The 22,388-nt window shown below is 32.9% G+C and overlaps 1 protein-coding gene across 1 annotated transcript; it reads left to right on the top strand.

Moving 5' to 3' along the window:
- The first annotated feature begins 2,690 nt into the window (after positions 1-2,690).
- On the top strand, positions 2,691-10,462 carry LOC140039542 (uncharacterized). The gene is made up of 7 exons (XM_072085154.1): positions 2,691-2,740; positions 3,626-3,701; positions 3,856-4,248; positions 4,643-5,113; positions 5,966-6,040; positions 7,868-7,951; positions 8,576-10,462. Exons 2-7 carry the CDS (start codon positions 3,629-3,631, stop codon positions 8,731-8,733), a joined length of 1,254 nt encoding a protein of 417 aa, XP_071941255.1. The 5' UTR covers positions 2,691-2,740; positions 3,626-3,628; the 3' UTR covers positions 8,734-10,462.
- The last annotated feature ends 11,926 nt before the right edge of the window (positions 10,463-22,388 follow it).

Here is a 22,388-nt window from a genome sequence, read left to right as displayed (position 1 = left end):
GGTCGATGATGATCGTGACATGGGTATTGGTGGCGCTGCTTTCTGCGCTACGTGTTTAACAACCCCGATGTATGTTATATCATGGAGTTATTTCTCCATGGTTATATAAAGATAGATAATCAGACTGAGACTCTTCAATACGTTTAGAGAAAGTCATGCATGCAATAGACCTGTGGTGGTGGTGGTGGTGGTGGTTGCAAAACAGAATACGAAAAAATAATTATGGTTATAAAAAAGTGACTGATAAAAAAAATAGGAAGTAGGCCTAGTAAAAAGAAAATGAAATTGTAAATACTGCTTATTGAGAAAACACAAAACAGTTATATATCAACTCTCCTAATAAATAAATACTTACTGTAGTTTGTCAAGAAATCCGGGAGGTCAGCTTATTCGAAATGGAAAACGATAGGATGTAAACTCAAATTTGTTGGTTTTGATTAGTTTCTGGAGTTTTTACATATTTGTTGTAACCGTTTTAAATAACTTTGAATTCATTGTATTTTAATTGTATTTATATATTAATTAACCTACAACGTGTGTAGGCATATAGAAACAGAGCAATACGGCACCTAACGGGTTGTTATATGTGCTTAGTAAATTAATATTCCCTGCAACCGGGGCTGTCGCGTTACAAACGTTTAATGTTGATAATGTAATATAAAATATTAACAATAATTCATAACCTACATTATGCCTAATATATAATCAATGATAATAAAATAGATTAGATAATGTCAAATAGTATCACCAGTGCGATTTGTAGGCCTATGTAGGCCCACACTATTGTCATGGAAACCAAATCGATTGTGAAACAATATTAAGATTCTACAAAATGCATTCAATTTATATGATAATGTAACTTAATTGTTACACCATAGGCTACATATTCATTATGTCTAAATTGACAATAAAAAAGATTATAAAATATCAAAATGCATCGCTCACAGTACCAATATGATCATTATTAATATTCTTTTATTCGAATATAAAATTACACTGTATTGTCACGGTAACAGGATAAGTTAATAAAAAAATAATTAGTTTTAGGCCTACAATAATCCATTAAATTCAGTTTGATAATCTAAAATAAAATATTATTTATAATTATAATATATATAATAATTATAATTCAAATCCATTTTATTTGTGCGTAGGCCTCTGGCCATAAATAACTAGGCCTATTGGCAATAAAATAAATATAGAAAGTTGACAATACTATAGCATATTATTATTTTATTTATACATGTATACAACTATTATTTCAAAGTAAACAGTGGATTTAACTTGGGGTTGGTTTTCCTTCCTTTTTGTATTTTATCTGTATTATTTATTTTTTATTTAAAACTCAATTTACAATTTAAAATCATCATGTGATGTGTGTTTGACTTCAATAATAAGATATGAAACCATTAATAACGGAATTCTTTAAGATATTTTCACGTGTGACAATATAATCATTGTAATATTCCATCTAATACACCGTCATATAGACATCATTAATAAATACTTAAACATGTCGCATTTAAACAGGCTCTCTATTGAAGTAACAGGAAATTGCAAAATTGTTTGATTTAATGAAAATGCTTTTTTGAAAAGAAAAATATGCTGTTGAGTATTAAAGACATCAAACCATTAATAACAGAATTCTTTAATATATTTTCAAGTGTGACCCTGTAATATTCTATCTAATACCATTGACATAATTATTAATAGGCCCTACTTAAATGTCGCATATAAACAGGCTCTCTATTGAAGTAACATGAAATTGTAAAATTGTTAGATTTAATGAAAACGCTTTTTTGAAAACTTAAAAATATTCTGTTGGGTCTTATTAAAAGAGTCGCATTGAAATTGGTGGGTAGTTCCAAAATGCTGAAGCTGCCACAGCAAAACAAACTCTCCGATTACATGAAGGCCTACAGTATAAGATATATCCTGTCTTTGGGATCGCAAGCTGACAGTGACGAAAGATACATCCGGGTATGCCGGTAAATCTGCACAGTACGGTACTAATCATTTCAACATTCTATTCATTTCATTTCTCTTTTTTCAGACTTCATATCCATAGAATAAACAGTAAGTAATTAACGAAAGTTGCTTAACAATATAGATAACAGTTTACATTGACTTACTAAAAAACAAAAGCTCATTTCATTCATTTTTTGTATGAAAACAGATTTTCTTGAAATGACAGAAATAAAAATGCACACTCCTAATATTTATTATTACCTTTTTTATATTTTAATCAGTGTTCTCGGTCACGAAGCATATTAATAATATCGCGGATCTTTCAGGTTGAAATCAGAAACCCGTCTATTCCAATTTTGGATAATTAGAAATTTCTTTGCTAAAAGTACTGCTATTGAAATCCAAACAATTCACCATAACTTTTCTTAAGACTATAAATAGATCAACAATCAACAATTGAGTAATAAAGTGAGTCTCTATGCAACCAATTAATTTATAAGTCCTCATATAACCTTACTGATTACAAAATAACACATGGTATTGGTCATGTTTATTAAATGCTTATTCTTTAAATTGATAATCGATATTGAGATTATTGTTACGTTGCAGCTAACTTCCGCACGGTAACAATCAAGTATATGGAGCAATTATAAATAACTACTTTTTTACAGTCGCTCTTGATAGCATATAACACAATCATCACCATCGACTATAACACATCACACTGATCTTTAATGGAGTATGTACCTATTATGTGTCCACCTAACAAAATGTAAGTATTATTTTTAAGGATACATAATAATATAGGTTCTGTTATTGTATCAATAACATTTTTCGTGAATTACTGTAAAGATTTGTAATTGGAAAGAAGCAAACTCTCTATAATATACGGAACACACCGAAAGAGTAAATAATTAGTAAAGATTTCAAATCAAAACTCGATGTCTTCATACTTTGACCCGACATTTTTGTGCGTGATTTGGTTTATATTAAATTTATTTATTTATTTATTTTATTTATTTAAACATATTTAGGCAGGATAACATAATTCAGAAAAGAAAAGATCACAAAATGTTTATTTTTCAATATGGTTCTGCAATGAAATATACACAAGAAAAAAAGAAAACATATTAAAGATGTATTGTCCGACTCAGTTTTTGCATAGGCCTAGGGCAATTTAATGTCTCATAATAATTTAAGAAGTACTGTTCATAAGTTTCAGTTAACTATTCCTTTTGTAAGATTAACTAGTTCTTCCCAGATTATTTATGTTTCTAACCCTCTAATTTGGAATCAATTAGATACTAGTATTGTTAACTCTTTCTCTCTCACAACTTTTCGTAAAAAAACTTAAAAGTCATTTATTATCATTTTACTCAAACTAGACCTTCAAACTGTTTTTGTCATGACTTTTTTATTTTATTTAATAATTATATACAAATGTATTTTTTTCTTTTGTTTATGGGTCTTGCGTGACAAGTAATCTCTTCTTGCAAGATCCTCTATTAATGGTTTTTTTTTGTATTGTCTCATTATAAATTATCATTCTTTTTTATTGTATTGTTATACCATTGATAGAAACTAATAAATGTTGAATTATTAGTATGTAAATTTAACATAATTATTTTTAATATCGAATCAACTTTGCATTACACAGATAATGGTGACGAAAGCGATTTGGTGGGTTGTTTTTCTTAACCTAATTAATGGCCTTTTCAATACTGAAGCAAAAGGTAAAAATTGTTTATATTTGAATTACTATATTAACAAAATAACAACTGAATAACCTAATATCTTACTTAAATCTTAAAGTCAACCTGTGTTTCCTCCTTAACTTTCTATTACCGAATTTATTGTAATTGTAAACTGTTTGTATTATTTTAACAGATATACCTGTAGAATGTGGAATTGACAACCGTAACTACAGCGTAATTCATTTGCCGTCGAATACATACTTTAGGATTGACGTGGATTTGGCTACAATTGACACAAGTTATCTGTTGCACTTATTCTTTACGTTAGATTTTACAAAAGAGACTGTATTTGACATTCAAATAAGAAGACTTGATTCAATGGTGTATGAATTTAAATGTTCAGATAATGGGCAGTTTAACACAACAACAAATGTTACAGCTGAAAACGTTACAATTTCATATATGGATAATGAAGTTATTAAAGTTCAAAATATGAATGGGAGCATAATAAGGGAATTTCAATTAACAAACACTTTGAAGTACTTTTGGTATGACGTGGGGATACCAATTTCAGGATGCAAAATAGGTAAGAAAATCAATAAAACTAGAAAATGTTATTTAGAAATGTATCCATTATGTTAAAGCGAGAATTAATGCTATTATGATTCTGAAATGTTATGAAAACTATTAGAAAAAAAAACCAATTGTGCGCTATTGGAATTGATGTTGAACGAATTAATCTTAACTATGAAATAAACTATAACATGCTAAACTGAATTTATTTCGGTTATGGCTGGCGTATGGATAGAAAGAGGAAAATCTATGGAACGCCAGCCGCGCTAAAAAAACTGATTGGTGGATCCTATCGGTTGATATTTCAATTGCAAAATTATTGTGCGCAGTATCAATTTATTTTGGCTTTATAGAGATTTTTTACAACACTTATTATTGTAATTGATTGTATACATTTGTTTGTTAAGAATTTGGAAGTGAATGCACGGTGGAGGTTGGTAATGAAACTCAGAATCTTGAGGCAAATTGTGTACTAAATCGTTGCATTTGGCAGTGGGAACGAGACCAAAGAATATTTGAGAATTGTACAGACTGTGCACACATACTTGCTGACTGTGGTCATTATAGATCACTCTATATGGGACTAATGCAAAATCTAAATTACCATACCCCACCAACAAATGATATGATTGAAAATCCAATTACCGTACCAATTACATCTGATGTGTTTTCATCTCCTCAACATAATCCGGCTGGAGAATCTGGTAACCCCACTCCAACGGATTTGATTGAATTTGAAACAACGGCTATACTTGATGAAAGTTTTACTGAAAAGAGAAGCACAACAGAGATTAGAAGATTGGATCAAACTACTTCATCCGATTCTTATACCACTGAAACCAACGGCGAACACTTGACAGCGCTATCGAGGGATGAAGGTAAAATTAAATTACACCACAAACTGTAAAAATAATGTATAAAGAGAAAGAAAAACAAAACATGACCTTTCTGTGTAAGCTGACGTAATCATTATCTCAATGACACTAGGGTATAAATTGAGTTTTTATATATATTGAAAGCGTGTGCCTATTGAGTAAAATCCGAGTAATATTCAACAAAATTAACCCAAGTGTAGGCCTGTATTTCTTTTAAAGATGTATTGTTCCCAAAAAACATGAAAAATAAAGATTAATGAAATCAGACTTTAAATACTGTAGACCATTTTCAGTTTTAATAAAGTTATTCTCTTCTGTAAAAAAAACAAAAAATAACCATTTCACTTAATTATAAACAGTATTTTTTGCTTTAAATTACATTTTTTCACGGTAAATAATTTGAAAAATAGTGAATAACTATTAAGTGACTTTAAAATGGCATATTCAATATTCAACAAAAAATGTGGGGACAATATATCTTTAATCGCAAAAACGTCGTTAATCTTCATTTGAATGTCTTTATGGTGGCCATAAACATTCAAACGTTTCTAGTCTGCAGTACTGGGTTATGTTATACTATTTCTACTCTACTAATATGTTTCAGGATAAATTCGACAGCAAATGATTTTAAGTGACGATCAACTAGCATAAATGTGTCAATAGGTCACATTTACGAAGAAAACTACAACAGATTAATTATATATAATATTCTAATTATAAATATGATTTATGACCTTCCAGACGCGTATATTAGATTAACCAATTAATTATTTTTAATTCAACTATATTAATTGGCAAAAAATATGCAATTGGTGACGAATTAAATATAATTTTGATATTCTTATTATTTACAAGTTATAACAACCGACACAGTTTATCGTGAAACGGCAAACCCGGTTATTCAATACACAGTCGAGGAAAATACACAAGGTAAGTATCGTATCGTAAAGCTCTGTCTACACTATCAAACTAGTTTGACAACTAGTTTGACAAAAATAGTGTGATGTGCCCAAATATGGTAGTGATAGGACATCATCGTGTCCATATATGGAAACATCACATTTTGTTGTCACATAAAGTTGGATAGTGTGGACAGAGATTAAAATAAATCATTCAAATACTAATTGCTGTGATAAGTTAGCAATGATTTTCCAAAGATGTTCAACAATAAACATTATACGCAGTTCCAAAACTGTAAAAAACGTAATGAAATGTGGATTCATCTGTATCTGAATCGAGAGCTTTGTCTTAAAAAAGCCAGCTCAGACAGCATTATACAACGAGGCCCGACGAGACGAGTTTTAATAAATATGCTAAATAATTTTCTTCCATTTCTTTAAAGAAGACCAACTTCGATTTAATTCAATTCAATTCAATTCAATAAACTTTATTGTCAAACTCATGAATGGCTTGAAACTTTTGCTGAAAGTACACACATTAAAATTGTCTAAAAACATTGTCGCACAAACAGTAAAAAAGAATAAAATCACATAAAAGATGTCATATAAAAAGTTAAAAGAGGGCACAAAAAATACAAATTGAGTTAAAAATACAGCTAAGATACTTATTGCGTTTATCTTTTCCACATTACATTAAAATGCCTCATAGCAGATGGGAGAAAGGATCTACGTAGGCGTTCAGTGTTCCAGCGAGGATATGTAATGCGCCCAGACCGGCTTAACGTAATCCTACTGGTTAAGGGGTAGCTAACATCTGACATAATAACTTTAAGTTTATTTGTAAGTGCGTTAACAACTTCATCTGATTCCTTAATCATTGATTAACTCCTATTTCTAGTATATTATTGCTTGTAATCTTGTTCTCATACATTTTTATTCGGGGGACCCCGGTTCTAGGCTCATCTTCTCCTCTTACTCTTCTTCCATCTGGACACTATTGAGCCAACTTTCAAGTCCTACTAGTTCTTTACGCGTCGTCTGACGGCTCTGAAACATGGCATGCCTATACTAGGGTAATAGTTGAACAAAGCTATAGAGAGAAAATGTTCGTACTTACCGGATGCAGAATTATGAAGTCATAAACATGGTACCAATCGATTTATAAAGTACTATTCCTCCCTTACTCGTTGTAGTATTGAGCTTGGTATTTGGTATGGGTATACTACAGGGACATGTCCTCGAAGCTATAGAGTCGGATTTGTTTATTTTAAACCCGATGCAGCCATATATGACGTCTCGAAGATGGTACCTTGGTGCCAAACGATTTTCGTCGCAATATAGCCGTGTTTGGTGTCATTTGAAAGGTCTTGACTTAGAGAATAAGAATATATACAGTAAAACCTATTTATTTGACGTCACTTCTGCTCCCGGAAATAGCAAAAAATCACAATTTCATAATTTACCGTAATTATGCCATTTCCGGTTATGTGACGTAACTTTTCGGAATATAGCCGTATTTGGTAGCGAGGTTATTGATGTGTATGTAACGTTACATCCTGTCTTGTGACGTCATTATGACGTCATTACATCTTCTTTTGCTGTACCCCGAGTATCGCACATTCGTGCTTGTTCTTGTATATTGTTATTGTTTTTAAATGAATGAATGAATTATAAGACTTCTCGAAAGACGTTAATCATATCTGTAATTTAAAAAATCAAGTTTGTTGCTCATTGGAGACTAAAATGATAGAATTAAGATTTGTGAAGTTCATGTACACTATCGTGATTACTAAAGAGCAATAAGGTAAGTAAATCAAAATAAAGAGAATATCTAAACGGTTGCCTAATTTGTTTGTAGGAATGATGACCGAGACTAATATTAGTAGCAGTGGCATCACAGACACACTGGCTATCGCAACCACGACGGAAGAATTCAAGCCTAGTAAGTTTCGATGATTGCCAACACCAACAATAATCCTTGTTACAACCGCTAATGTATAGAAAACGCCAGATAATATAGAAACACCAACCGCTTATGTAGTGAATACAAAATCAACACCAACTAATGTAGAACGGTCAACAGCTACTTAGCTGTGAGGTAATTTCCGTTGACTAAATAAGATGTTGGTGTTTTTACCTTAGCGGTGGATTGTTCTACATTAGCGGTTGTAGTAACAATCTTCACTATATTAAAATATGCCATTCTTTGATACAAATGAGCAGTCTGCATCATAACTTTGCAACGTATTGGCAGTTTTTTTCTCTCGATACAAACAAAACTTATACCAGAAACAGCCTATTCTATTCACGAACTATCCGCCGTCAGTAGAGTCTGAACACTGCTGGTAAGTGAAGAATGAAATTCACCGTCAGCTGTGAGAATGGTACTACAAAAATTTTGATAGTACATATATATATATTTTTTTTATTAATATATCTACAACCCAGTGTGTGAGCCTGGTTATAAATGATAACAAACGACACAACTCATCTATAGTATAGGCCCATGGTTTTAGTACTCTATTTGTTCCACAAAAACATAATAATGCGAAACGTTTATTTTCAGGTCATTCTTGGACAACAGGTCTCTTAATCATGACAACGTTGACCGCAGCTGTAGTTGTAGCTTTTCTGGTTGGATGTATTTGCGCGATACACGGTCTGCTGTTGAAACCAAGAAAAAGACGTAAAGTAACGCCGGAAAAGCAGCTCGCACAGAAATAATTCAAGAAAATATTCAATAAAAGGTTGTTTCTGTTCTGCTGTTAATTGTTTTGTATTCTACAACAAACGAAAAGGCGTTTTCGATGGAACGTGACACGCATGTGTTTTTTCTTCATCATTTTTTAGCGAATAGCGCCCGGATGTCAATGCTCAGATTCGTAGTCTGTGTTCCAGACGAAGTTTTGACTTAATATTAGTAAAAAGATATTTTGCCACATATGGCATTTCATACGTATATACTGCTTGTATTTTCAGACAAAAATATTTTAAAAAATCAAAAAGACAATAAATACAGTCTAATTGGTTCGTTTTAGGCAATTTAAAGCATTTTATTTCAACATCTTATACCAACAATTCTTCAAATAATGTAAGCCTACAGTAGTTGTAATAATGTAAGCCTACAGTAGTTGTAATAATGTAAGCCTACAGTAGTTGTAATAATGTAGGCCTACAGTAGTTGTAATAATGTAGGCCTACAGTAGTTGTAATAATGTAGGCCTACAGTAGTTGTAATAATGTAGGCCTACAGTAGTTGTAATAATGTAGGCCTACAGTAGTTGTAATAATGTAGGCCTACAGTAGTTGTAATAATGTAGGCCTACAGTAGTTGTAATAATGTAGGCCTACAGTAGTTGTAATAATGTCGAATAGTTCTGTTTTTCAATTGCCTTTCGAATAGTTAGTCAACTTGCGTTTTCAAAAAGTTCTGCTGTTTAGTAGTTTTGATAACTTCTTGTATTCTGCACCAAACGGAAAAGACACATATAGCATGGCGAATGGTCAGATCACTTTTTAAATAAATACTGTAACGCCGACAACCGTCACATCAAAGTGAAGAGGTTATTTTTTGGCATTTGGTTACACAACTACGATTTTTTTCTATATTTACTTTAAAGGCCAGGTGCGGGAAAAAAAATTTCTATTGATCATACATTCCAATAATTATCGATCTATAGTTTCCCCTATGTTTCATAATTTTTGGGATTTTATTTGTGTTACACGAGCTTGTTGAAAATAAGCACTTTCTAATCAGTGGGGGGAATAGTTCAAATTGCACAGTAAAATCTCTATTCTTTTATACACAAATTTTGTAAATAGAGAGGCGTTTTAAAAAGCTATGAAAAATAAACGGTGTGGTAAAAATGTTATCAGATGACTAAATATAGGTACTATAACTTAAATATTACATTTCTGATATTTTTATTCAACTTCAGATTTTTATTTTCATGCTATAGAAAAAATTATCCACTGTATATCCACCATCTTTTTTCACCATCTAGGGAGTCACCAGACATGTTATTACATTAGGTTAACTACCTAACTACTGAAAAAAAAATTATACTGGTTTTTATGTAAGAATTTTGCCAAATTTTGTATTTGTCCATATTACGGGAAATTGATGTTTTTTCGTCTTGATTTCTGTTACAAATATTTGATTTATGTACAATTAACCAAATATTATATTTAAAATTCATGCCTGTACCTGAGCTTCAAGACAATCATGTTTGGCACGATGATCACCTACAATCGATTGTACGGTGGTAATACAAACGTATAATATAGAAAGGCAAAAACACAAACAACATAATTTAATTCAATTCAAATAAACATTTATTTCTTTCATTGAAAATTTAAATTAATACATTACAAATTCTGAGATTTTTTTTTGAGAATTATAATACATCATAATGTATGAAGTGAAGATTATTTTATGAGAGTATTTTAATTATTTAAGAAGAATAAAAAAAACTATTTAAAGACATTTTGTTCATTTTATTTATTTGTGTCTTAGTATTGCTTGCAAATTGTCTTTCTGATTATTTTTTCCAAATATAAACAGCCATGCAAAACTATAAATTGGTGACGTCACAAAAGCTTATTAACATTCAGGTATCTTTATAAGATCTTAGAAGCCGAAGGCTTAATATTATCTCCGAAATATCAAATAGCGCGCCCTCTGCCAATCTGCACTTTTAAAGAGCGCTTAATTTATTTGTCATCAGTGGCGGATCTAGGATTTTGAAATGATGGGAGGGGTGCCTAAAATGGTCAAATGAGGGGCTAAGCTTAATTGGATGTCCCTGGTCATTCCAGCAACGTATTGGCTTAAAAGAGTATGGTTACACGCAAACAATGGAAATGATTTCTATTTCAATCTAGGCCTAAATTGTCTAGGCCTAAATTGTCAATTTCAAGAGTGAACATTAACACATCTTTCCTGTTTGGTATAAAATAAACATGCGTTGCAGAATTATCGAATATCACATCACCAACCATGTTAGTTTAAAGTCTGCTGTGTCTTTGGTTTCTGGTAAAATGGATTCGGTTAATAATAATGGTAGTCTTATATAGCGCCTAATACAATGTTTTTAAGTGCTTTACCCACAACATACCCATATACATGGCTGCAGTCGCGTGCTCAAGTTAGTGTTTACCGACCAACCGGGCCGACCGACCGACCTACCAACTGACCGACCAACTGACTGACCGACCGACCGACCGACCACCCGACCGACATAGTGAGCAGCTGTAGTGTCGCGTTGCACGCGACTAGAAATCAATAAAACATGCTAAAGACTCGAGTGTCATCTGTCTACCAAATTAAGAAAAAAAGATGTTGATTAAAGTGTCCTGTTGATACCTGCCGCCAATTCCAAATTGTTACTTTCTTAATTGGTACTTTTTCGACGATAATTACTAATAGGTTATTCGATCCTATAGAAACTGGTTGACCCTTAACGTTGAGATGAGTGCATAAAGCACAATAGCTAGCGCAGCTTACTGCTTATTGGTACCATAATTACCTGTCCAACAATGCATCTAAACAGTGTGTTTCAATAAAGATGATTTTTAAAAGATAATCTCGAATTACACGGTTTAGAGATCTGATTTACTCATCTATAATACCATGGAGGAAATTTAATTTCGGTAACGGTTGCAGAGACGAACACAAAGTTTGCAATATATGTACGCAGTTAATCGTGTTTACATTTGAATTTGTTATATTATAACTGCAGGGTAAGAAATTAATATTATTTTAATAGTGGACTTTGAAGTTTTGAATAAAAATGGTATAGCTTGTAAAGTATATTAGGAGGTTTATGTATGTACATTTCAACAAAATAAATTCTACTTGGTTGGTTAGAAAGAGCTTCTGTTGTACATCTGTAGGATTCATCAAACTGACTATTGCAAGGCAGTTAGATACTTCTAGTCTAGGTGTGTTAAACACTTTTAATACATTTTATCTCCGTCAGCAGGTTCTATTTGTAAGGTGCAAGGACAGAATTTCTTTCACAATATTTTTTTTTTTTTTTTTAGAAAAACAACAACGATGATAAGAATTCCGATCGTTGTTCTTTTCTTAAGTTGTGCAACTCTGACTGAAGCGAATGAAGGTAAAAGCCATAGCTTAGGTTTGATTCAAACAACCACTAAACGTCTTGATAGTGAAGCAACGTATACAGTGGCTAAACCCAGAGATTTTTTTGGCCCAGAGGATGAGAAGCCTCAATGCAACTACCCAGTTTTGGAGGGCCACTTAGGAGTGCTAAACTAGAGGCCTTTGCCGCCTGCGTTACGCCACTGAACGTATACTTTACGTTTCATGTTTTGTTATAGCATACAATAATTGTGCGGTGTTTTTTCTGGATAATGATGCAAGTTGTAGCCCTTGGTATTCGGAGGCTGTGACAATCGTATGGGGTGCTTCGGTTAAAATCAAAGTTCTCTTTTTTTAGTTGTGTGCAAACGCGACTCTACAACTCACTATGTCGGTCGGTTGGTCGGTCGGTCGATCGGTCGGTCGGTCGGTAAAACACTAACTCAAATTTGAGCACGCGACTGCAGCCATGTATATGGCCTTGTTAATGCTAAAGATGAAAGCAATAGATTAATTTTCTAAAAAGTTTACTTTAACAATAGGTATGTTATAACAATTAACAATAAATATGTAAGGAGAGATTAATTAATGTTAAAATGTTCAGATATAGATCTATTTTTCATTTCGTTTAAAGACAATCATTTTGATATCCAGATTGGCTACATTATGTTCAACTATGCCTTAATTAATGATAAAGAAATATTACTAGTGGTTTTTTGTCGCTTAATAACTTTCGCTCACTATTTTTCTTTTTGTATAGGTTGTGGTACGGACAACCATATATACAAGTTTATTTATCTTCCCGAGAATCTAGAACGGTTTAGTATTAACGGTGACGTATATGTCAATGTCTATTCCAATCACGTGTACATGTTTACGTCAGAGTTTACAGGAGGTGCCTTTATATATGAAATAAATGTAAAGAGACTATTCCCTGGATTTTACGAATTCAAAAGTACATGTGAATACAATCAAGATCTGGAGTTTTACGCTTTTGATCTTCTTCTGACGGACATTATTACAATAACGTATCAGAATGGCATTTTTTATGTTAACAACACAGACGGATCTGGGGTAATCGTTCAATCACCAGTTGCAACATTTCTGCCTAGATATTTTTGGTACGACGTGAATGTACATGCGTCAGATTGCAAATTAGGTATGGGCATTTAAATACAAACAAATTTCATTCATTTAATTTTTTATTCTAATTTGTTTGTGCTTTATTTTAATTAAATTTATTTTAATTACATTTGTATTGTTAGGCCTACATGTCTCGTCATGTTGTATTTTTGTGAGGGTCCCTAATGATCAGCTTCGGGTGGATGGTCCACCGTCGTAAAATATTGTTAAAAATAAAATAATAATGTATTTAGTTAAACATCAACATCTAAAATCTCTGTTATGTAGATTTGGGATCTCAATGTCAAGTTAGTGGTCATTCTCTGGGAGAGATGACGTGTATCTTAGCACCAGACAATTGTACTTGGGATAGAGACTACGTTAATTGTGGATGTTCATCGTACACAGTTGCAGACTGTGCATATTATGTTGCAGTACACGCTGGTTCTAACACAGCCCCCCTGACTACTAATACCCAGACGACTAATCCTTTGAATACATCTACCGCGCCGCCTACAACAACTATCATTGCAACCTCAAAGCAACATACTACTCTACCGCATTTGTCCACTGCACCGCAATTGTCCACTGCGCCGCAATTGTCCACTGCGCCGCAACTGTCCACTGCACATGTTGCCATATCAAAGCAGAATACTTATCTGATGAACACTATTACTGCAACAGAATTCCATATTACGGCAGGGAATGTAGCAGGTACGTCGAATAATGTCTTCAAAATAAGTTTAATACAATAAAAAGTAATAAGTTAAGACTGCCATACAATACATATGTTAACAAAATTACTATTAATTGCTTATCATAATTAATTATTAAAGAAATCGCAGCCACAACTGTACAGGGAAACGTGTATACCACCGGTACTACTACTCAATTCATAGAGGGAAATGCGTCTACCACCAGTACTACTCAACTCACGGTAACTAGTAAAAAGTATCGAAGTAAGTGTCATCATTTGTTTTTATTGTGACAATGATAACTGCACCATCAGACCATAAGGCAACATACTTATACTACACAAATAATACTAGCACATAATATATAGTACTAAGTAACTTTAATTATAGATACATAACATACATAACATAACACTCATATACCACACACACATACTGTACTTTACTACAAATACTAACTACACGAACCCTGTGTGATTCACATGGCATTTTATTTACATAATTATGATAGGCCTACTGGACACATAACATAATATCATTAGTGGAGGTACAGAAACGACGGAATCAAGTTAGAAAGCCCTCACCTTCAACATGAGAATAATTTACCTTTATTTGTGTTTATTTTTTAAAGAAATAAAAGAAAACATTGTCATCAAATTACGTAACAATTATCCGTTGAGGCAGACAATCTCAACACTAGCAATCTTTGTTTTTGTAGATCTTGTTTGGAACTTCGATTTTATTCTAAAGTTGTGTACAACATCGATTGCAGTTTTCAGTCTTTTTCTTGGCTTTATTTGCGTTTTACAAAGCTTGGTGAAAATTCCTAAGCGATTTCGTCGAGTTTCATATACATCAGAAGTTGAGGCACCAAAGAAATGTGAAACAAGAATGTGACCGAGTGTATAGTAATAATGTAGTAGTACTGTCAACATACTAGAATGATAATGCACAGAAAATCGATGTATATTTAAGAGAAAAAGTATAAAACTGTGGAAGTAAATAAAAATATGTTGTTTGTGTAATTGGTGTAAGAAGAGTAAGGGAAATAATTAACAGACAAAATGTGTAGCTGTAACCCTAATAATAGTAATCAACAAAATGGTTAGTAAAGCTCTGTCTACATTATCAAACTATCAAAAAAATGATGTGCCCATATGGACATGATGATTTCATATCACTATCAGAGTATATCACTACCACATGTTGGCACATCACACTTTTTTGTCAAACTAATTGGGTAGTGTAGACAGAGCTTTAAGAGTCATAATCAGTATAACGGCAGGAATTTAGTTATAACTTTTATCGACGTGTACCGTAACTCATATAAAGCTTGGTTTACACCAGCGATTTGACCAAGACAAGCTGGATTCCCACTATAGAGACGCAACGCACTTAAAGATGTATTGTCCCCAAAAACATGAAAACAATGAAGATTAATTAAATCAGACTTTGAATAGGTTATTTTGTAGTTTTAATAAAGTTAACCACTTCCGTAGAAAAAAAAATGTTTTCCCTTATAAAATGACAAAATAAATGGTTGAATTCAATCAAAAAATCCATTGGCTGGCAGCCAAATTTTTTTTCGATCTAATTTTTGCTCAAAGTGGATAACTATTATATGACATTAAAATGGGATATTCAACAAATAAAATTTAAATAATTATTTTTTTCAGGGGGACAATACATCTTTAATATTAAAAATCGATCTCCTTTTTATTTTCCTTTTTGTTTGAAATATCCCTTCCCTATTGGTAAAAAGATGCATAGTATTTCAAGGCAACATGAATACTTATACGTGTAATTTTCATATAATATCGAATACATAAAGATGTAATTTCTCGCTTATATAAACAACAGCACGTTTTCTGTTGTTTCTTTCAATGGGACTACGTGAGGATAGTCAAAATTTAGAATTTAGATACGTTCATAAAAAAATTATTGATCTGAAAAGGATAAGGTTTTGGTATTATCATTAGCAAGCTATGTGGACGGAACTGTTTTGATATAACACTCAAGCAAGTAGGTAATAATAATGATGATGAAGATGATGATAGAGATAATATTAGTTACTGCTAATTGCAATAATTGAATTATTGCATATTACTATTGGATAACATCTAATAACAATCTTAAGGTAGGAATAGGTTAGGGTTATGCAGCAGATTGTTAAGTTACTAAAAGTTGTTGAATTTTTAACATTCCGTGACAGTTTTTTCACGGAACAGAAAACGGCGCTCTCCAATTCTTTATTAAATTATTTAAGAATTACTATTCTATTCTAACAATACTTAGTAATAAATTAAAAAGAAAAGTTTAAAGTTGACATTTAAATAGAGGTGCCGAATTCGCTCCTCTCAAATCGACAGGTAGCGCGTTCCAGATCCGCGGAGGGGCGACAGAAAAAGCATTGTCACCAGCTTTCCGATTAGATCATGGAACGAAAAGTCGGGTGGGATAATTAGAGGAGCGAAGTCGAAACCTGTAATTAAATGAAAGCTGGTCACGGTTAAACTTAATTAAATCAAAAATGTAAAAAGGAACAACAGAGTAAATACATTTATAAACAAAAACAATAACTTTGTACAAAATCCTTTTTTTTATATGAAGCCAATGGAGATCTTTCAATAAATAAGTATCTGTTTTACTTCCTATTTGAAAGTAATTATTGGAGCGGGATGGGTTCACCTAGGATGATAACTCGGGTAACATTTCCGATAGAGATAGATATAGGCCCTAATGTCCGAAAAGATACGCAGACATTTTAGCTTTTAGCAAAGTTCAACATAAAATTAATTAAATTGATTCTGGTTTCTCATAAACGAAAGTTCTAATGGCTTTTTTTGTTGTAAAAGTTGTAAACTTGTTGCTTAAAATAGGGAGTTGCCGTTTAAAAGGTATGAAATAGAGAAAGAAAATTCACCAAGCAGCGATAACAAGATAAGATCGCCATGTTATTGTAATTGTCGTATGCTGTAGTTTTATGATTGCCTTAAATATTTATAAAGATAACATTCGATTGAAAAAGGACATAAATACAGCATAACTTTAATCTTAAACACTTAAAGGTTTTGTTTTTAATACATTTTTGTTGGATATGCCATTTTAATGTTAAATAATAATTATCCACTTTGTCCAAAAATTGGATCGAAAAAATGCATATACTTGAAAAAAATGAAATTTAAAGAAAAAATTGAAAAGTTGTGTTTTTTTTTTTATTTATTTTGTCATTTTAAAAGTGGAAACATCATTTTTTTTTCTATGGCCGGATATGATTAACTTTATTAAAACTACAAAATAATTTATTCAAAGTCTGATTTAAATAATATTCATTTTTCATGTTTTTGGGGGACAATAGATCTTACAAGTTTATATCTTACCTATTTCTTCTGTTTTTTAAGAACATAATGAATTCCTTCTTATTGTTGATGCTTTTTACCAACATTGATACAGCAGGTAAGTTATATTAGTAGTTATAGTTAATACTATCGTGTCAGCAAGACTTAAATAATTGCTCTACGTGAACTAGATAAGGTATTGATTGATTTATTGATTTTAAAATGCAATATTTAAACTTGTATAGTAGATTTGGTCCAAAAAACAATTACTCAGCGGCTGCAGTTTAATCCCAGATGTACTACTATTTTTGGAATTACAAACATTGTCTTTTCCCTGTATGTTTATGCATCTACTGTACTCTTTTTGATCTTTATATTTTTTGCATTTCAAAATTATTTTTTGAAATTACAGCAATTTCCTAATTCGACATCCTTCGACTAACTTGTTAGTGATATTAAGATGTTGATTCCGTACACATTTTGTTAAATAGGCTCATTTGCTGGAAAACTAAAAGCATGAAGCCATAACTGTATTTGTTTTATTATGACATTAATGTTTTCGATGTTTATTAATGTTGATAACTTGGTATAATTATATATTTATTAATATACAGTGGCTCCTGAAACGGTTAATATAACAGATACTGTAACTATAGAAGCAGAAGTAACAGAAAAAATTGAAGGTGATATTTGTTTATTATTAATATTTTAATACAAATATGTGTATAATAAATAATGGTAAAATACTGCTTATCTTTGCGTTGCTGTTTCGGTTTGAACCTCCACTTTTGAAACATTTATGGCGGATGGAAATTTGTTTATACCTTTAAAAACGGCGTGAATGACGTGGAAATGGTTCTTTGAAAATGGGTTCTAGCATCTTTAAAAATGTTTTTAGAAACTGATATTAGAGTATAAAACAATATAGCTATATATAATTATTTTGTAATTATTGTGTAGATCTTGTTTGGAATGATGGGTTTATTCTAGTATTGTCATTAGCTTCGATTCTTTCAACTACACTTTTTATCGGCTGTATTTGCATTATACAAAGACTTGTGACGCTGCCGTGTATGCCTACGTTTCGTCGAGTCTTGCCTACGCGACCAAAAGCTGAAGCAACAAAATAGTAGGCCTGTTAAGTGACCCAATCCTTCAAATTGTGATAACATTCTGAAACTTTGCACAGTTATTCATTAGGGTGTCAAAAATATGAAATGGAAGGGTTGCACAAAATTTGGTCAGGGGAAAGCCGCCATTTTGGATTTCAAAATGGCTGACCTCAAATTTTCACTTGTCAGGTATATCTCTGCTAAATAGGCACCTAGAGTTCTGAATTTAGGTGCAAATTATATGGTAATGGGGTCACCAAAGATATTGGTATAACTAACATTTTAATTGCATGGCGGCCATTTTAGATTTCAAAATGGCGGACTTCAAATTTTCACTTTTTAGGTATATCTCTGCTAAAGAGGCACCTAGAGTTCTGATTTTAGGTGCAAATTATATGGTAGTGGGGTCACCAAACATACTGGTATAACTAACATTTTGATTCCATGGCGGCCATGTTGGATTTCAAAATGGCGGATTTCAAATTTTCATTTTTCAGGCATATCTCTGCTAAAAAGGCACCTAGAGTTCTGATTTTAGGTGCAAATTATATGTTAATGGGGTCACCAAACATATTGGTATAACTAACATTTTGATTGCATGACGGCCATTTTGGATTTCAAAATGGCGGACTTCAAATTTTCACTTTTCAGGTATCTCTGCTAAAAAGGTACACAGAGTCCTGATTTTAGGTGCCAATTATATGGTAATGGGTAACCAAACATATTGGTATTTAACTGACATTTTTATTGCATGGCGGCCATTTTGAATTTCAAAATGGCGAACTCAAAATGTTTCAGTACGGTACCTACAGTTATAATTTTAGGTACAAAGTATAATATAGTATTGAGGTCAACCAGGGAAGAGTTAAATTACAATTTAATTAATTTAATTTAACTCTTCCCTGGGTCAACAAACATATTGGTATAACGTCTTTGATTGCATGGCGGCCATTTTGAATGTAGCTCAACCCGTACTGGCTTTACACTATTTGTTTATGTTCATAATTACATGCATTTAACACGGACACTTATTGTAGGTCACATTTTTCCTGGCAACCACACAGCTCTGTGCATCGTAAATCACTCTTTCTGCATTTACAGCATTCAAGATCACAGTCGGTGTGTCCACAGCGAATTAAAACCTTTGTGACATCTGAAAGTTCCGGCAATGAACTCCAAGCTGGACTAAATTTGTTGCCGTCCTTCCTCTATCCCCAGTTCGCTGGGTCCTGTTAGTTCAACCCTGAATGCATCTAGACAGTCGTACCACTTCTTGGCTTCCGTTTCACATGTTCTCTTAATGCCGCAGATGTTGGGGGATATTTTCAATAGTCTTTCTCTTGTTGTAAAAAGATATCGTCTTGCATCATTAAATGTTCTGCAGTAGACATAGTTACAACAAACTGTTCTAGATAATCTGTGTCTGTTTCACTAACATGCCCTACAGACAATGACATCCTCTCAAAAACTGGAGTCATACATGGCATCTTTTTCAAAGTCTCGTTAAATGTAGCTTTACCTTTTCCTTAAACAGATGAAGTTCTATCACAACCGCTAATGGTATGAAAGAACAAGTAAGCGGCTGATGCTTGTGATCCAAGAGAAGAAGCAATCTTGTGTATTGGGATGTATTTCAAGTGCTTCCCCACTCCAAACTCGATCCGAAGCTCGTGGATGCCAGGTATTCTGTGGAAAGCTGACAACAACATCATTGTGTACAGTCGATCAGTGACGTGACCAGATTTGGTTTTCGATAGATACTTTAACGACGGTTTAAAGTCTAGTACGCGTTCAAACCGCGGCTCTGGTGTAATGAGGGGCGTCAAAGCCAGTGGGAGCATGCCCAACAATTGGACCACATATTCGAGATATGATGACAACAAATCAGAGTTGTTTCATTAATTGTAACTGAAGTAGTAGAGAACATTGACACAAATCACGGAATGTTTGTAGGGTCTCTGAGAGACAGAGCTGTAACAAACCAGTCTGTAAATATAAAACCGCTGATGCCAAGTAACATAGAAGAGGCAGATGAACGTATGTTTGTTCATGTTAAACATGCCGCTAAAATTTGTCCGCGCATTCTTGTCAAGACTGTAGACAGTGATGTTGTTGTTATTTCATTGTCAACTTTCCACAGAATACCTGGCATCCACGAGCTTTGGATCGAGTTTGGAGTGGGGAAGCACTTGAAGTATATCTCAATACACAAGATTACTTCTCTTGGATCACAAGCATCAGCCGCTTACTTGTTCTTTCATTCCTTTAGCAGTTGTGATACAACTTCATCTGTTCAAGGAAAGGAATTTGAGACGATGTCATTGTCTGTAGGGGATGTTAGTGACACAGATTATCTAGAACAGTTTGTTGTAACTATGTAGAAAGAAGGTAAATGATGCAAGACGATATTTTTTTACTACAGACTATTGAAAATATCCCCCCAACATCTGCGGCATTAAGAGAACATGTGAAACGGTCTTTTCTACAAGCCAGAAAGTGGTACAACTGTCTAGATGCATTCAGGGTTGAACAGGACCCAGCAAACTGGGGATGGAGGAAGGACGGCAACAAATTTAGTCCAGTTTGGAGTTCATTGCCGGAACTTTCAGATGTCACAAATCGCTGTGACACACCGACTGTGATCTTGGACGCTGTAAATGCAGAAAGAGTGATTTATGATTTTGAAATCCAACATGGCCGCCATGAAATTAAAATGTTAGTTATACCAATATGTTTGGTGACCCCATTACCATAATTATAATTTGCACCTAAAATCACAATTCTAGGTGCCTTTTTAGCAGAGATATACCTGAAAAGTGAAAATTTGAAGTCCGCCATTTTGAAATCCAACATGGCCGCCATGCAATCAAATGTTAATTATACCAATATGTTTGGTGACCCCACTACCATATATTTTGCAGGTAAAATCAGAACTCTAGGTGCCTCTTTAGCAGAGATATACCTGACAAGTGAAAATTTGAGGTCAGCCATTTTGAAATCCAAAATGGCGGCTTTCCCCTGACCAAATTTTGTGCAACCCTTCCATTTCATATTTTTGACACCCTAATGAATAACTGTGCAAAGTTTCAAAATGTTATCACAATTTGAAGGATTTGCCTAAAATATGCTCCTTAACATGCCTACTAAAACAAAGCGGAACAATTGTTGTATACAATAACACTTCAGTTTAAAAAGAAGACTAAGAGTAAAGCTAAGAGTACAGCAGAGAGTAAAGCAGAGAGTAAAGCAGAGAGTAAAGCAGAGAGTAAAGCAGAGAGTAAAGCAGAGTGTAAAGCAGAGTGTAAAGCAGAGTGTAAAGCAGAGTGTAAAGCAGAGAGTAAAGCAGAGAGTAAAGCAGAGAGTAAAGCAGAGAGTAAAGCAGAGAGTAAAGCAGAGAGTATAAGCAGAGAGTAAAGCAGAGTGTAAAGCAGAGTGTAAAGCAGAGTGTAAAACAGAGCATGGTGGATGCTGTGTATTTGGAAACAGTGGCAAGATCAACAGCGACCTATATAGCTACTCTGCATACTTTCATACTCAATTTCATTTTATCAATTTAAGGTTTATATTATAACCGGTTTATCTTCTGAAATGTCTTGGTCATGATGTTTATAACGACGATATCCCATATGCATGTGCGAATTCTAAAATATCCTCTGGTAATCGGGAATTAATTAATTACCACTAATACCAGTACTTTTATTTGCACTTGTGCGCGGTAACATTTAGCAGACAGACAATAATATATTACAAAATATAATCTTTTTTTTTAATTCATATATTTTTTTAAAATTTACTATATTGTATTTTTAGTAGCGTAGTACTACTTTTCAAAATGATCAATTACAAGGTTTTAAATTAGTAAATGGTTCAAACATACAGAAATTTGTCATAATTTAATAAATATATACAGAAAGATAGAATCAAATGTATTTAATTATTAAATGTTTAACCTGGTTTAGTTTCTAACCCTTCCAGTATGTATGTTTATATTTACCTTGGTTTCTGA

This window comes from Antedon mediterranea, chromosome 2 (genome assembly GCF_964355755.1).
Source record: "Antedon mediterranea chromosome 2, ecAntMedi1.1, whole genome shotgun sequence".
NCBI lineage: Eukaryota > Metazoa > Echinodermata > Crinoidea > Comatulida > Antedonidae > Antedon > Antedon mediterranea.
This window is presented reverse-complemented; position numbering and strand designations above follow the sequence as displayed.

What these genes read in the sequence shown, in the direction of transcription:
- LOC140039542 (XM_072085154.1), top strand. Translation starts at nt 3,629, where the DNA reads ATGGTGACGAAAGCGATTTGGTGGGTTGTTTTTCTTAACCTAATTAAT. An exon ending in TTTCAATACTGAAGCAAAAG is followed by an intron (nt 3,702 to 3,855) that starts GTAAAAATTGTT and finishes TTATTTTAACAG; the next exon opens with ATATACCTGTAGAATGTGGA. An exon ending in AGCGCTATCGAGGGATGAAG is followed by an intron (nt 5,114 to 5,965) that starts GTAAAATTAAAT and finishes ATTATTTACAAG; the next exon opens with TTATAACAACCGACACAGTT.